We start from the raw sequence: 14,181 nt of genomic DNA on the forward strand, positions 1-14,181 counted from the left end.
AATCTGAGGAGGGCAGATACAATGAGTTCAGCATGGTCGTCAATAAAGGCTTAGACCTAGAGTAATCATTCCACAGCTTTTAATGTCTCATCGCAACCAGTAATTTATGTTTCCTTACGTAATGCCATCATATTCCTCGTGACTTTACTGACATCATTGAGGCTCACAATCTAAATTCTCTATCAGTAGGTCTTTGAAGTGTGGGGTCAAATTCGAGAACCCGGAGGAACCCAACTCTTGTAGGTGTTGTCCTCGGTGGGATTTGAACCCAAAGCAACAGTGATGACCAGTAAACCCAAAACTGATTTGTTATGGTCAAATAGTAGGGTAGAACACTTCTTATTTTTTAGAACTAGCTGATGATTCCCTTTCGAAAACGAAAAAGATCTTGATCTTTTTGTGATGGTCTCTGTTGGGCTTTTCAGAGACATGGCAGACTTACTATGGATTTTGGAACGATCTACCTTTAAAACTGGGTAAGGTTTTCAAAACTCCATCCGTGAAGAACAGACTTTTTTTTGGGAATAAAATTGATTGTCTCCTACAGTTTTATCCTTTTGCATTGAAAGAAACTTTCTTTCAAGTACCACCGAGAAGAGGTAGCCTGCTATAACAAAAAAATTCCAAGCTTTACAACTTCTCTGTTAAAAAGTTTAGTTTACATGCCAGTCAGTTTCCGGATTCGGTGGATCTGGGCTATATGTTCTCAGAAGAATCACACAACTGTTCGGATATTCAAACTGGGCAACCAAATATTTTCCACCGAGTTCCACCTAGTAGAAGTAGCTACCCTACAAGTCAATGTCCAACCATTTATCGAGCCTGGCGACATGACCAGGGATACATGCCAAGCCAGAAACTCCCCTACATACAGCTGTTTTTTTGGGGTTTGTCCCTTAGCAGAGTGCTTGAGCCAAATTGGGGTAATATTGGTTTGAGTATGGAGTCTTGCCTCCAATGCTCCATGGAAGCCCTCGGAGACTCTATGGGACCAGCTGAGTGTCCCAATCTCTGTAGTAGAAGCACCTAAAAAATTAAGGGTGCCTTCAACTGACTTTTGACTTGTCCATGTATCAAAGGTGGCCGTTGACCTTGATATGTGACATTTTAAGGCGCATACGATCGTTTCTCGGCTTCAACGCACCATTGTCCTCTCTATCTTGACGCTACCTCTACGACCACATTATTTAACTGTGGAAGAATGACCTTTATCTCTGAAGACTTTTCACCTCTGAATAATATCCAATGTATGGAAATACATTCCAGGGCAGTATCACTTTTAATAACATCTGAGATTTTTTATTTTTTTCTTATGCTTCAAGGGATGTAACCCTGAGCCTGAAACGGCAGAAGTTCTTCTTACATAATTACTGTGAATTTTCATCAGATGCTTGAGGAACGTCCTTCACCGCCCTCTCAATGTCTCGTTCTAGCGTTTTGCATTTTAACATTTGTATTTGTGTTTTCCACTCGATTTTTTACGAGACGTTGTTGAAAAAATGCAGTAAACTGTTGGCACAGAATGCGGGTTACTGTACAGATTGTAACGCGGAGGTCTCCGTTCACCGGAGTCTGGTGAACTGGGAATGAAAATATTGGCCGCCACGTAGGCTTTCCAAGCTGTGCGGACTCGGCTACGTGGTAGAAGAATGCGTCAACAAAGTGCGGTCAATCTGGACTATTGCCGCCTCTGTGTCCCGTGCTCTGTATGTATAACATTGCCATTTTCTGCTGATCCGTGCTTCCTCCTGCCCTTTGTTTGCTGTATCGGAGTTAATGTAATATCACACCTGCCCCGCATACCTACACATTACTACCCAGATGGCTGCTGCCAATGGCCTGGGCCCCTGTGCCAGCTCCTTGTTTGGCAGGTCAGCATGCATGCCGCTTAATCTCCTGGCTGGGGATATGTGGGCTGTACGTTCTCAGAAGAATCTCCGTACACGAGCGTTCCGATATCCAGGCCGGGCAGCCAGTTTACTTTACTAATTAGGACAATTCCAGCAGTAACTGGAGTTATTAGCAAAGCAAATACTATGTGTAATATGGAAGAGCAACATTGCACCACGGTGCCATTACCGACTCACCGAGCTCTCTATTATTCCGAGCAAACCTCGTGAAAGGGGAAGATGATGGGAGATGGAAAACCTGGAAAGAGGATGAGGATTTGGACATTGGTGGGGGTGCGTAGAAGAAGAGAAACGGAAAACCTAGAGGGAGCATGAGGACACAGATTGGCAAGGGGGCATAGAAGAGGAGAAACGGAAAACCTGGTGGGAGGACGAGGACACCGAGATTGGCAAGGGGGCGGCATAGAAGAAGAGAAAAGGGGAAACCTAGTGGGAGGACGAGGACACAGATTGGCAACGGGGTGCATAGAAGAAGAAAAACAGAAACCCTGGAGGGAGGACTCGGAGATTGGTGGGGGGACACATAGAAGAAGAGAAAAGGGGAAACCTGGAGAGAGGATGAGGACACAGACTGGCTGGGGGTGCGTAGAAGAAGAGAAACGGAAAACTTGGAGGGAGGATGAGGACAAAAAGATTGGTGAGGGGGTGCGGAGTGCGTAGATAAAGAGAAACTGAAAGCCTGGAGGGAAGATGAGGACACAGAGAGGGGAGGGGGTGCATAGAAGAAGAGAAACTGAAAACCTGGAGGGAGGTCAAGGACAGAGATTGGCAGGGGAGTGCGTAGAAAAAGTGACACGGAAAGCCTGGAGGGAGGATGAGGACTCGGAGATTGGTGGGGGTGGGAGGGGTTGTGTAGATCAAGAGAAACAGAAAACCTGGAGGGAGGACTAGGACTCAGATTGTTTGGGGGGGGGTGCGTAGAAGAGGAAAAACGGAAATCCTGAAGGGAGGACTTTGACAGAGATTGGTAGAGGGTACATACCGTATAAGAAGAGAAACCGAAAAGCTGGAGGGAAGACAAGGACACAGAGATGGGGAGGTGCGTAGAAGAGGAGGCATTGGCGAGTGTGACTCGAATCAAAAAGCAGACTAATCTCAGTTTTAGGGTGGGGGGGTTTGCACTTGGCTGGAAACAGATATAATGGGAACAGCATCATAGACTTTAATGGATTCATGTCCATCTGGGAGGACACGTACGTGAAGTAGGACATCAGAACGTGGTGTTATGGATGGGGGAGGCTTATAAAGGCAGTAGAGCGTTTTGGCAGAAATTAGAAGTAAAGGGGAATTCGGAGAAACATGGAGATACATGGAGGGCTACCATACAAGTTGATTAAAACCATAGGAGCTAAGCGAGTGTCGTTGGGTCACGGGACGATTCATGAAGATCAACCCTCTGCACTTCTCCCACCGTGAAGCTTCTGGTTTGCGCTGTATGCCGGTTTTATTAACTGATTCTGCTGGAAAATCTCCGAGTTGGAAGGTAAAATGAGAAATGTTAGGGCAATACGGCACAGTGAGGGGTAGGTAATTGTGTCTGATTACTGGCTCGAGGAGCCGCTTACCTCCCAAACATAACAGGTTGATGTCACGATGACTATGTGAGCAGACGCCGTGTGTGTCCTGGTGCGAGGATGGGACCAGAAGGTTTGCTTCGTGCACATCTGCCGACGTTCACCGTGTATCTTGTCTCTGTCAGGGCGAAGTTCCAGTCTCCATGGCTCCTCAGAAAATTTTGCCATAGCAGATTCCTTCTATGAGCAACTACCAAGCTCTGGTATGTGACCCTGTGTATACCCGTTGTATTGTGTCTGTGTCGCCAGGCGTAGATGTCCTTGCATTAGCATCAGTGTATTGGAATCCATTAGCTCGCCAGTGAAGGTGACCCTCATTTTTCTTTCATTAACCTTGACATTTTCATCAAACCAATTTGTATTTTCCTTCGCCCGTCCTTCAGAGCATTATTTCCTTCAAATCCCAAAAATTATCTTCTACTGTCGAGTTGGAAAAAACGCTACAACATCTACATAGATTAGAATTTGGATCTTTGAACGACCACCCATTGCCCAAGCTGTAACGGCGGCTAAATTGATTAACGCCTTTCTTATTTTTATGGTCTATCGGCTAGAGTTGAGCAAAACTATTTACAGGACCCTAATCCCTCAGCGACTTCTGTAGTCCATAGCTGGCCGACCAGACGTCTTTCTACATGCCGGCATCTCCGGCTCCTCCTCTGAATAGTCCTCTGCATGACGTCAAGCCTGACCTACTATTCAGAAGGACACCCAGGTATGAAGGCGGATGGTAGAAAAATGTCAGGGTCCTGATTCACTGATGGCAAGGGTCCTGGACCCGGCAAATCTTTATGCTCAACTCTCTTCTAACGACAGAAAAGAATTTTAGACAACTCGACAGACCAAAGACTTCTCAGTAACTAACTATTTATTGGTAATTTTTGGATTTAGGTGGGAAATGCTCTTTACATGTCAGTGTCCTTATTTGACCCCATCAAGTGTCGGCTTCCAGTCCTTGTTACTTTGATGTGACGTGTTGTGAATTGTTTTAGAGGAGTGTGATGGTGGCTTCTTGCATATCTGACCTAGAAGAGAAGGTCAAATGGTGATTTTGTTGCAAACGTTGATCTTCCAGATCCAAGATCTTGGAAGTTCTAAATTATATTGTATCCAAAACTGTATCACGTGATTGACCCTGACAAAGTGAAATATTCGAAAATGCTACAAAAATCATACCACGGACGACCTTGCCTCTACGAACATTGTATCCTTTAACCCCATTGTCTGATTGTAGACCTTTGCAAGCAGTTGAGAAGGTCCAGAGTTGAACGTTACCTGGAGGACAAACTCTAATCGTTGTCTATTGATGTAAAGTGATGATTTTTCGAAAGTGAAGAATGTTTCGGATACAAAAGCGCCTTTTTTTTACTTTTATTAAGGACACATTTTTCATGGGCTTGTTCTGGAATGTTCTTGCGCTGGATGGACCTTGATACTTGTGTTGAAGTCATAATGTCCATTCTATATTTTTTTCTGAAAATAAAAGTTTCATGGAGATAACTCATCGATGGCTACATTGTGGAACCCATATTGTAACCCCGAGCACAAACCATTTGAAGGTAACAGATCAAGAACTCAAACAATCCCTAATTAGACCTGCTCTGGCCATGGTTTCTTCATGATCCCTAATAAATGCTTAGTATACTTCTATAGGATCTACGCTGAGGTCCACAATAGGGGTAATTATTTGAGGTTGAGTGTTTGTCTACATGTAGAATCTTGCGGATTGTGATGGTCCCATCGCTTGTATCCCCATTACTTCCAAGACTTGAACTTCTTTTTAGTGGTCCTTCTGAATGGAGTAATGGGCTCTGCAGTCATTGTTTTGGGGAAAGCCAAGACTACTCTTGAGCTTCAATCTTGGGATCAGTGGAAGTCTCCAGAATGGAAGTAGTCTTCAAAGGAAACTGGACACCTGATTCATGCCGTCCACACCGCGGGCAGCATACGTCAGATCCTGGATACTCCATGGCAGCCAGACTTGTTTGGCTTCTTCTCGGTGACCGACCGGTATCTGTCCATGCACACACATGGGAGAGACTTGTCGAACAACTGGAACAGTGCAGGGAGGCTCATAGTATACCGTAAATATCCAGCCGGACAATATACATTGAGACTAGACTAGTCTGGTGCCGCCCTTGGCCACCTTCTCCCCCACCCACCTCTCTAGTTGATTGACAAGTCTCTCCCATGTCTGCACATTGACCCTTCAATCACCTGGAGCGGTGCATGAAGCAGCCGGACAGAGAAGAGCACGCCTGGCTACTATTGTGCTGCCAGGATCTGATTCATGCCGCCCTTGGTTTGGGCAGGGCTGGACACCATAGAGAGAGGCTAAACTAGTCTGGTGCCTCCCCTGGTCACCTTCTCCCCCACATCTCTCTAGTTGATTGACAGTTCTCTCCCATGTCTGCACATTGACCTGTCAACCACCTTGAGCAGTGCAAGGAGAAGCCGGCCAGAGAAAAGCATACGTGGCTGCAATTGTGCGGCCAGGATCCGATTCATGCCGCCCTTGGTTTGGGCCGCATGCTTCGACTGACCAACTCCCTTTTAGTCATAGCGTCAGATTTTGGGTACCTGTGAGCTGTGAATGCAGTGAGGATCTATACGCATGCAATTTTTTGGCAACATTTTTTTAAATTTGATGATACCATGTGAGTACCCCTTATTCTCATTTTCAGTAGTGGGTAAAAACATGAAATCTTGCACATTGTTCATAAAGAACAGAGATTTTTATTTTTTTCTTCCCCTTGTCCAAGTTAGCAGCTACTGCTCCATATCAGTGGTAGCCAAACATGTATGCGCAGTGCTTACAAGCTCCACCCAGCAGAGCTTGTAAGCGCAGCTGTTAAGCTGTCTGGATCTGGCCGGCTCCTGCTCTCCTCTGCTGCAGAGGTAAAGCCAACTCTGTTTGCAGTATCGGTGAACGTGCATCTTGCTCCAAACTGTCAATCATCCGGAAGACCCCGCCTCCGGCAGGAAGACAGGAGAACGGTGCGACTGGCCCTTTAAGGGTAGTTTTATTTGATCTCATCTTGGATTTCAGTTACTATTTGTCGCTCTCTTTCCCCGGATTTCACGTTTTTCTGCTCCGCGGTGAAGGTAAATGGGTTTAACCATTTGCACATAACTCAGTCATCTGCATAGTAAACCAGCCCGGACAGATGTAATGAAGTGGGTATTTTTTCCCATTATCCCTGTAATGTTTTCTAACACGAATGCCGGAGCAGTTACTCAGAAAACCGCTGACTTTGAACATCGCCGCGTCCATTAATGTGGTGAACTGCGGGCGGCTGACACTTTACACTATCATATATTGGGTCATCTTTTTTTTTTTTTATTATTTAGTTTGAGCATTTGTAGAAAATGATATATTTTATTCCTTTTAGAAGATGCTAAAAGTGCGATACCACGGAGAGCGCCGGCGATTGCACGTGGATTTCTGACACTCCGGCTGTAACGCTGCAGTCCTTCAATAATTAACTATCCTGGTTCATAACTACCGGGAGAGTGAACTTTGCCGGGAGCTCCTGGTATATTCCATCCTGCTAGAAAAAAACATGGCGATTCCTATATAATATCACAGGCTAAGCGTCTCTCCTCCGGAGCGCACCGCTCCTCTGCCTCCAGGAGGGGGGACAGTGCGCTCCTGATTATGGACTGATTGGAGCAGGGACACAGCCAGGCTGCCGGCAGCAACCGCACAACCCCCATTGCTTTTCCTCTACAGCAGGGGTGGGGAAGCTCTGGCCCATGGGCCGTTTGCAGCTCGCGATGAGTACATATGCAGCCCCTGGGCACATTCCCAGGGACCGCAGTGCTCGGGCAGCAGTTGCGGTCTTGTCGGCTTCCAGCCATTTAAAGCACAATGTGTAATACGATGATGTGCACGCAGAGTGTGCTTACCATTAGGTCCTCAGCACGCTGGCCTGTGCAAACGTGCTGAGGCTGTACATTGTGGGCGGGGTAAGCACGAGATGCGCTCCCGTCCCACAGAAGAAGAGGAGCAGGAGGTTTACCAGCCTCCCTGCTAAACATGGCTCCTAGTGCTCTGTGACTCCTCCCTCCCCAGTTCTCTGAGCTCTCCACCCAATGTACGCTCCCAAGTGCTGTACTCTCCAACCCCCCAGTGCTGTGTGCGATCCTCCCCCGAGTGCTGTGTGCGATCCTCCCCCGAGTGCTGTGTGCGATCCTCCCCCCAGTGCTGTGTGCGATCCTCCCCCAGTGCTGTGTGCCATCCTCCCCCCAGTGCTGTGTGTCATCCTCCCCCCCCCAGTGCTGTGTGCCATCCTCCCCCCCCCAGTGCTGTGTGCCATCCTCCTCCCCCCCCCAGTGCTGTGTGCCATCCTCCCCCCAGTGCCATCCTCTTCCCAGTGCTGTGTGCCATCCTCTTCCCAGTGCTGTGTGCCATCCTCTTCCCAGTGCTGTGTGCCATCCTCTTCCCAGTGCTGTGTGCCATCCTCTTCCCAGTGCTGTGTGCCATCCTCTTCCCAGTGCTGTGTGCCATCCTCTTCCCAGTGCTGTGTGCCATCCTCTTCCCAGTGCTGTGTGCCATCCTCTTCCCAGTGCTGTGTGCCATCCTCTTCCCAGTGCTGTGTGCCATCCTCTTCCCAGTGCTGTGTGCCATCCTCTTCCCAGTGCTGTGTGCCATCCTCTTCCCAGTGCTGTGTGCCATCCTCTTCCCAGTGCTGTGTGCCATCCTCTTCCCAGTGCTGTGTGCCATCCTCTTCCCAGTGCTGTGTGCCATCCTCTTCCCAGTGCTGTGTGCCATCCTCTTCCCAGTGCTGTGTGCCATCCTCTTCCCAGTGCTGTGTGCCATCCTCTTCCCAGTGCTGTGTGCCATCCTCTTCCCAGTGCTGTGTGCCATCCTCCCCCCAGTGCTGTGTGCCATCCTCCCTCCAGTGCTGTGTGCCATCCCCCCCGTGTTGTCCGTACCTCCTTTGTGATGGCTGTGCTCCACCAGTCCTGTCCATACCTCTCTAGTGCTGTCCTTGCCACCCAGTGCTGTCCGTACCGCTGCCAGTGCCCAGCAATACTGTCTGTGCCCCCCCCGCCCCCGAGTGAAGCTTGAGCCCCAGCCCCTCCTGTAATATATATATGCACCCAGAGTCTCCTATAATTTATGTGCCCCAGCTCCTCCTGTGATGTACTGTATATATGAAACCAGTCCCTCCTGTGATGTATATGCCCTCGACATCTCTTGTAATTTATGCACCACAGCGTCTCCTGTGATGTGTATGCCCCAGCATCTCCTGTGGTGTCTATATCTCAGCATCTCCAGTGATATATATATATATATATATATATATATATATATATATATATATATATATATATATGCCCCTCCTGTGATGTATATATGCCCCCCAGCCCCTCCTGTGCTTTATATATGCCCCCAGCCCCTCCTGTGATTTATATATGCCCCCAGCCCCTCCTGTGATGTATCACTGCCCCCAGCTCCTCCTGTGATTTATATATGCCCCCAGCCCCTCCTGTGATGTACCAATGCTCCCAGCCCCTCCTGTGAAAAGCCACATGATCAATATCACCGAACATCACAGCTGCACCAAAGAAAGCAGCTCCGGCTGCCACATTAGGGGTATAGGGGTGGGTTAATTGTTTGACCAAATATATTAGGGTAATTTTGAAGCTGATCATTTTTTGCGGCCCCCGAAGGTTGGTAGATATTTCCAAATGGCTCCTGGCAGAAAAAAGGTTCCCCACCCCTGCTCTACAGCATCGGAGAAGCATAATGGTACAGCAACTGTCCGGATCCACTATAGCAGATGGGGCTGAATTGCATGCTCCTCGTCTAGAACACCTAAACAAGGCAAACAAGACAACGAGTTGAGAATTGTAAAATTATTAAAAATCCTCTAAGTTCTTGAAATTTTTAAGCAAGAGGTAAATTGCAGACTTGCTTGTTTTACAATTTTACCCATTTAAGAAGTTTCAATACTTTCATAGTTTTAAAGGATGAAGGTAGACGCCGTCATACTCTAGGGTGCACGATTTTAAGCACCCATTGGCGCACCTGTGACGTGATTGTGGTGCTACGACAGCAAGGGGGGGCTACTGAAGACCCCTCTCCTTTGTCATTACAGCTCTCCTTCGAAACCTGCCTATGGCCGGGGTCAAAGGAGACTGTGATTTTCACTATATGCAGCAATACTGTGGCTGTATATACAGTATCACAAGCGATTATATAACCACAGGTATAATCCCCTATTAAAATCAGTGAAAAGTAACCACATTTGCCACATTAAAAATAAAGATTTACCCGTTGCTTCACCACATTCAGAAAAGTCTGATCTAATAAATATTAAAATACTTAACACGATCGGTAAACTCTGAAAATACAAAAAAATCAAGACCGTTTTTTCGTTGCTGCAATGCCACAAAAAAAATCCTATAAGAAGGGGTTAAGAGTAAAAGCTTAGGATTAAAATGAATAGAATGGATATTAAAGATTACAGCAGGATGACATCCAGAAGCCATGTCCAGCGGTGAGGGGGAATGAGGGCACCAGTTTGCGGGTTGTTGCCTGCACTCGTGCGCTGATTTGCCTCCACCTGTCAGCATGGTTTGTGCCAGACACATCAGTCACACCATTGCACTTTGCCCTTATCTTGTGTTTTGGGTGAAGACTACCCGTCTTTAAAAAACAAAACAAAACATTATAGCTGACCTATAATAAAGTTGGCCATAGACATAAAAGTAGTGATGAGCGGGCACTACCATGCTCGGGTGCTCAGTACTGGTAACTAGTGATGAGCGGGCACTACCATGCTCAGGTGCTCAGTACTCGTAACTAGTGATGAGCGGGCACTACCATGCTCAGGTGCTCAGTACTGGTAACTAGTGATGAGCGGGCACTACCATGCTCAGGTACTCAGTACTGGTAACTAGTGATGAGCGGGCACTACCATGCTCAGGTGCTCAGTACTGGTAACTAGTGATGAGTGGGCACTACCATGCTCAGGTGCTCAGTACTGGTAACTAGTGATGAGTGGGCACTACCATGCTCGGGTGCTCAGTACTGGTAACTAGTGATGAGTGGGCACTACCATGCTCAGGTACTCAGTACTCGTAACTAGTGATGAGCGGGCACTACCATGCTCGGGTGCTCAGTACTGGTAACTAGTGATGAGCGGGCACTACCATGCTCGGGTGCTCTGTACTGGTAACTAGTGATGAGCGGGCACTACCATGCTCGGGTGCTCAGTACTGGTAACTAGTGATTAGTGGGCACTACCATGCTCAGGTGCTCAGTACTGGTAACTAGTGATGAGCGGGCACTACCATGCTCGGGTGCTCAGTACTGGTAACTAGTGATGAGCGGGCACTAGCATGCTCGGGTGCTCAGTATTCGTAACTAGTGATCAGTGAGCATTACGATGCTCGGGTGCTCAGTACTGGTAACTAGTGATGAGTGAGCACTACCATGCTCAGTTGCTTACTGCTAGTCACTAGTGATGAGCGGGCAGTACCATGCTCGGGTGCTCAGTACTGGTAACTAGTGATGAGCGGGCACTACCATGCTCGGGTGCTCAGTACTGGTAACTAGTGATGAGCGGGCACTACCATGCTCGGGTGCTCGGTGCTAGTCACTAGTGATGAGCGGGCACTACCATGCTCGGGTGCTCGGTACAAGTCACTAGTGATGAGCGGGCACTACCATGCATGGGGGCTCGGTACTCGTATCTAGAGCATGGTAGTGCCCGCTCATCACTACATGAGAGCGGTTTGTTGCACAGTTTCAGCGTTTGGCTATCCTCGATTCTCCCCCATGGACCTGAACATTATGATCCATGTGTTTTCAATGCTGAGGACAGTGAAAGCTGATGCTGGGCGTTTGGCCGGTGGAGAACCATCAGTCATCCCTTATTCTTTTCCCTGAGTATATTCGTCTGTTGACCAATTCTTCCGGTATCGGTGGGTCCATCTGGATTTGTTGTAATATATATAGAGGTCTTAAGTTGATATCTGAGGTCATCTACGAGAGGGTTAAGTAGAGCAGATCCGGAGATGCCGTGGTTGTGGGACCTCTGGAGTATTTGCCTATCGGCGGGCTCCAGTCATTAGTTCACTTGAGGACTTTGTGGGGAGGGTCGGTAGATTCTCATTCCTGTTTACGGCACAATGGCCTACTCAGCATTCTCCTGATGTTCGGAGTAAATTCTCTCCTAACGAGATGCTGGCTCTAACAAGCTCACTTCATTAATTTTTACAGTTTATTAAAAACATAAAGTAGAGTTGCTGCGGGCGGCTTTGGTATCTGAGTCCTGCAACAATTGTGTCATAGCCTGGGAATTTGAGAAGAAATAACGTCCACCATTGCCAGGGCTGGAACATCTGTCTCCACTAGAGGTTCTCACGGTTTTATCCTCTTTTGAATTTTCTGAGTAGGTTTGAGAAAAACAACAACGTAGGAAAGGAAGGCCGGTGTGTCAACCCTGGTGCACACGTCAACCCTGGTGCACACGTCAACCCTGGTGCACACGTCAACCCTGGTGCACACGTCAACCCTGGTGCACACGTCAACCCTGGTGCACACGTCCTACCATAGACTCGCGTGGATTTCATCAGTCCATGAAATCTGGAGGCATTTTACACATTTTCAAATTAAATTTTATTTTGGGTGGAGGTTGTCCTGTACGACTGAAATGGAGACAGGGGCCATTACCCCACCTAATGAAAAATGTCATTGTCCAGGCTTAAAATGTGTAGATTACTCTACCGTTGGCTTGAAAACTTCTCCATCATCGATTGGACAACCCAACACAATAACTTTACCAGAACCGGTTCCTCCACTTTTTGGGGACTTTTCTTGGAAGAACGAAGCCTTCATCATGGACATTCGTAGGATGTCAAGAGGATACATCATAAATGTCCAATAGATGTTAGGAGAATGGGACCCCAACAAGCATTACCAGGAATGGATTCTGTGGGAGCTCCAAGACTTTGAGCATGCTCGCCTAGCAGTAGGACCCACAACTGTCGGGAATTTATGGTGGCCGCTCATGAGCTCCATAAGACAACTGCTTATTTGTCTCCCGAATCTCTGTAGAAGTTACCGGATGTGTCCCACCCCCCCTTTACTGTTGTCAATCAGTCCATTGTAACAAAAAGACAGTTGCACACTGAAATGCTAAATCATGAAAACAATGAATGTGAGAATATAGATCTGCATTACTGCGTAAAGAAATCTAGGAAAAATTGAGATATTTAGTATACAAAAATGGCCATTTCTATATCTGCCCAGTAGCCATGTTAGGCCTAAGACACACGGCATGAAAATCAAAGCGAATGGAATGCGATAAAACATCACATTCCACTCAGACCAATATTAGCCTGTGTGTCAGCACCCATGAGCGATTCTCAGCCCTAATCGGACCGAGAAAACAATCGCAGCATGCTGCTAGTGTAATGCGATTTTAGATTCTCTAGCACACATTCAAGTCTGTGGGGCGAGAGAAAAATCGCACTGCACTCGCAGTACACCGGTGTACCGTGAGTGCAGGGCGAGAATGGCAATAGCCGGCTACAGAGGAGAGAGGATGATAAATCACTCCCTCCGTCCGCAGTGCCGACCCTCCCCTCCTCAGAGCCAGCCCGCCCCTCGGCTCTGCACTGGTACACCCCTCCTCAGAGGAGGCCCGCCCCCCGCAGCAGTGGTCCGATCTCCCGATCAGACCTCAGTGACAGTGACACTTTCATGACACTCTGCTCCCGCTGTGCTGCCAGTGTGAGCAGAGTCATGCGAGGATCGTAGTAGTGCCCCGTGTGGCCCTGGCCTTAAGGCATAGCTCTACACTGAACTGAGAGTGCCGTCAGTCATTTTGACTAGATTATGGAGTCATGTCCTCTGACTGTGCACTCCTCCCTTATTAGCCACAGGTGATTTTTATTCTCTAGTAGCAGGTTCCTACTTGCCCATACACAGGAGGTTTTTATCCCAGAGATTAGGTACTCCGTATACGAGATATGCCTTGACATGGCTACTGGGCAGATATAGAAATGGCCATTTTTGTATGCATTTTTCTTAATTTCCTTAAGCAGAAATGTATATTTATATTTTTGCATTAATTGTTTGCATGCATTAGTATTTCAGAGTGCAGCTATCTTTTGTGTTAGTATATGTCATGTTTAGTTTTGCACCTGTCCAGATAAAGTGAGAAAAAATATAGAAGTCTTGCCGTATTAAAAGATATATAATATATATATATATATATATATATATAGATATAGATATAGATATAGATATAGATAGATATATAGATAGAGATATAGATAGATAGATATAGATAGATAGATATAGATAGATAGATATAGATAGATAGATATAGATAGATAGATAGATATAGATAGATAGATAGATAGATAGAGATAGATAGATAGATAGAGATAGATAGATAGATAGATAGAGATAGATAGATAGAGATAGATAGATAGAGATAGATAGATAGAGATAGATATATATATATATATATATATATATATATATATATATATATATATATATATACATATACATATACATAGAGATACATATATATAAAAATATATCATTTATAGATATACGATATATATAGGTATAGATAAATACATACATATATATACATAGAGATACATATATATATAAAAATATATTATTTATATATATATATATATATATATATATATATATATAA

At 46.3% G+C, this 14,181-nt stretch overlaps 1 protein-coding gene across 5 annotated transcripts in view; it reads left to right on the forward strand.

Moving 5' to 3' along the window:
• Window positions 1–14,181, forward strand: part of CADM1 (cell adhesion molecule 1) — a 312,527-nt gene that overhangs the window by 145,278 nt on the left and 153,068 nt on the right. For 4 of the 5 annotated variants that reach the window (XM_075328726.1, XM_075328727.1, XM_075328729.1 and 1 more), the window contains exon 2: window positions 3,610–3,687. The exons of the other annotated variant lie outside the window; for it this stretch is intronic. In XM_075328726.1, the coding sequence (XP_075184841.1) occupies window positions 3,610–3,687 (78 nt within the window). The remainder of the gene's footprint in view (window positions 1–3,609; window positions 3,688–14,181) is intronic. 5 annotated transcript variants of the gene reach the window in all.

The sequence above is a fragment of the Anomaloglossus baeobatrachus genome, chromosome 11 (assembly GCF_048569485.1).
Source record: "Anomaloglossus baeobatrachus isolate aAnoBae1 chromosome 11, aAnoBae1.hap1, whole genome shotgun sequence".
Taxonomy (NCBI): Eukaryota; Metazoa; Chordata; class Amphibia; order Anura; family Aromobatidae; genus Anomaloglossus; species Anomaloglossus baeobatrachus.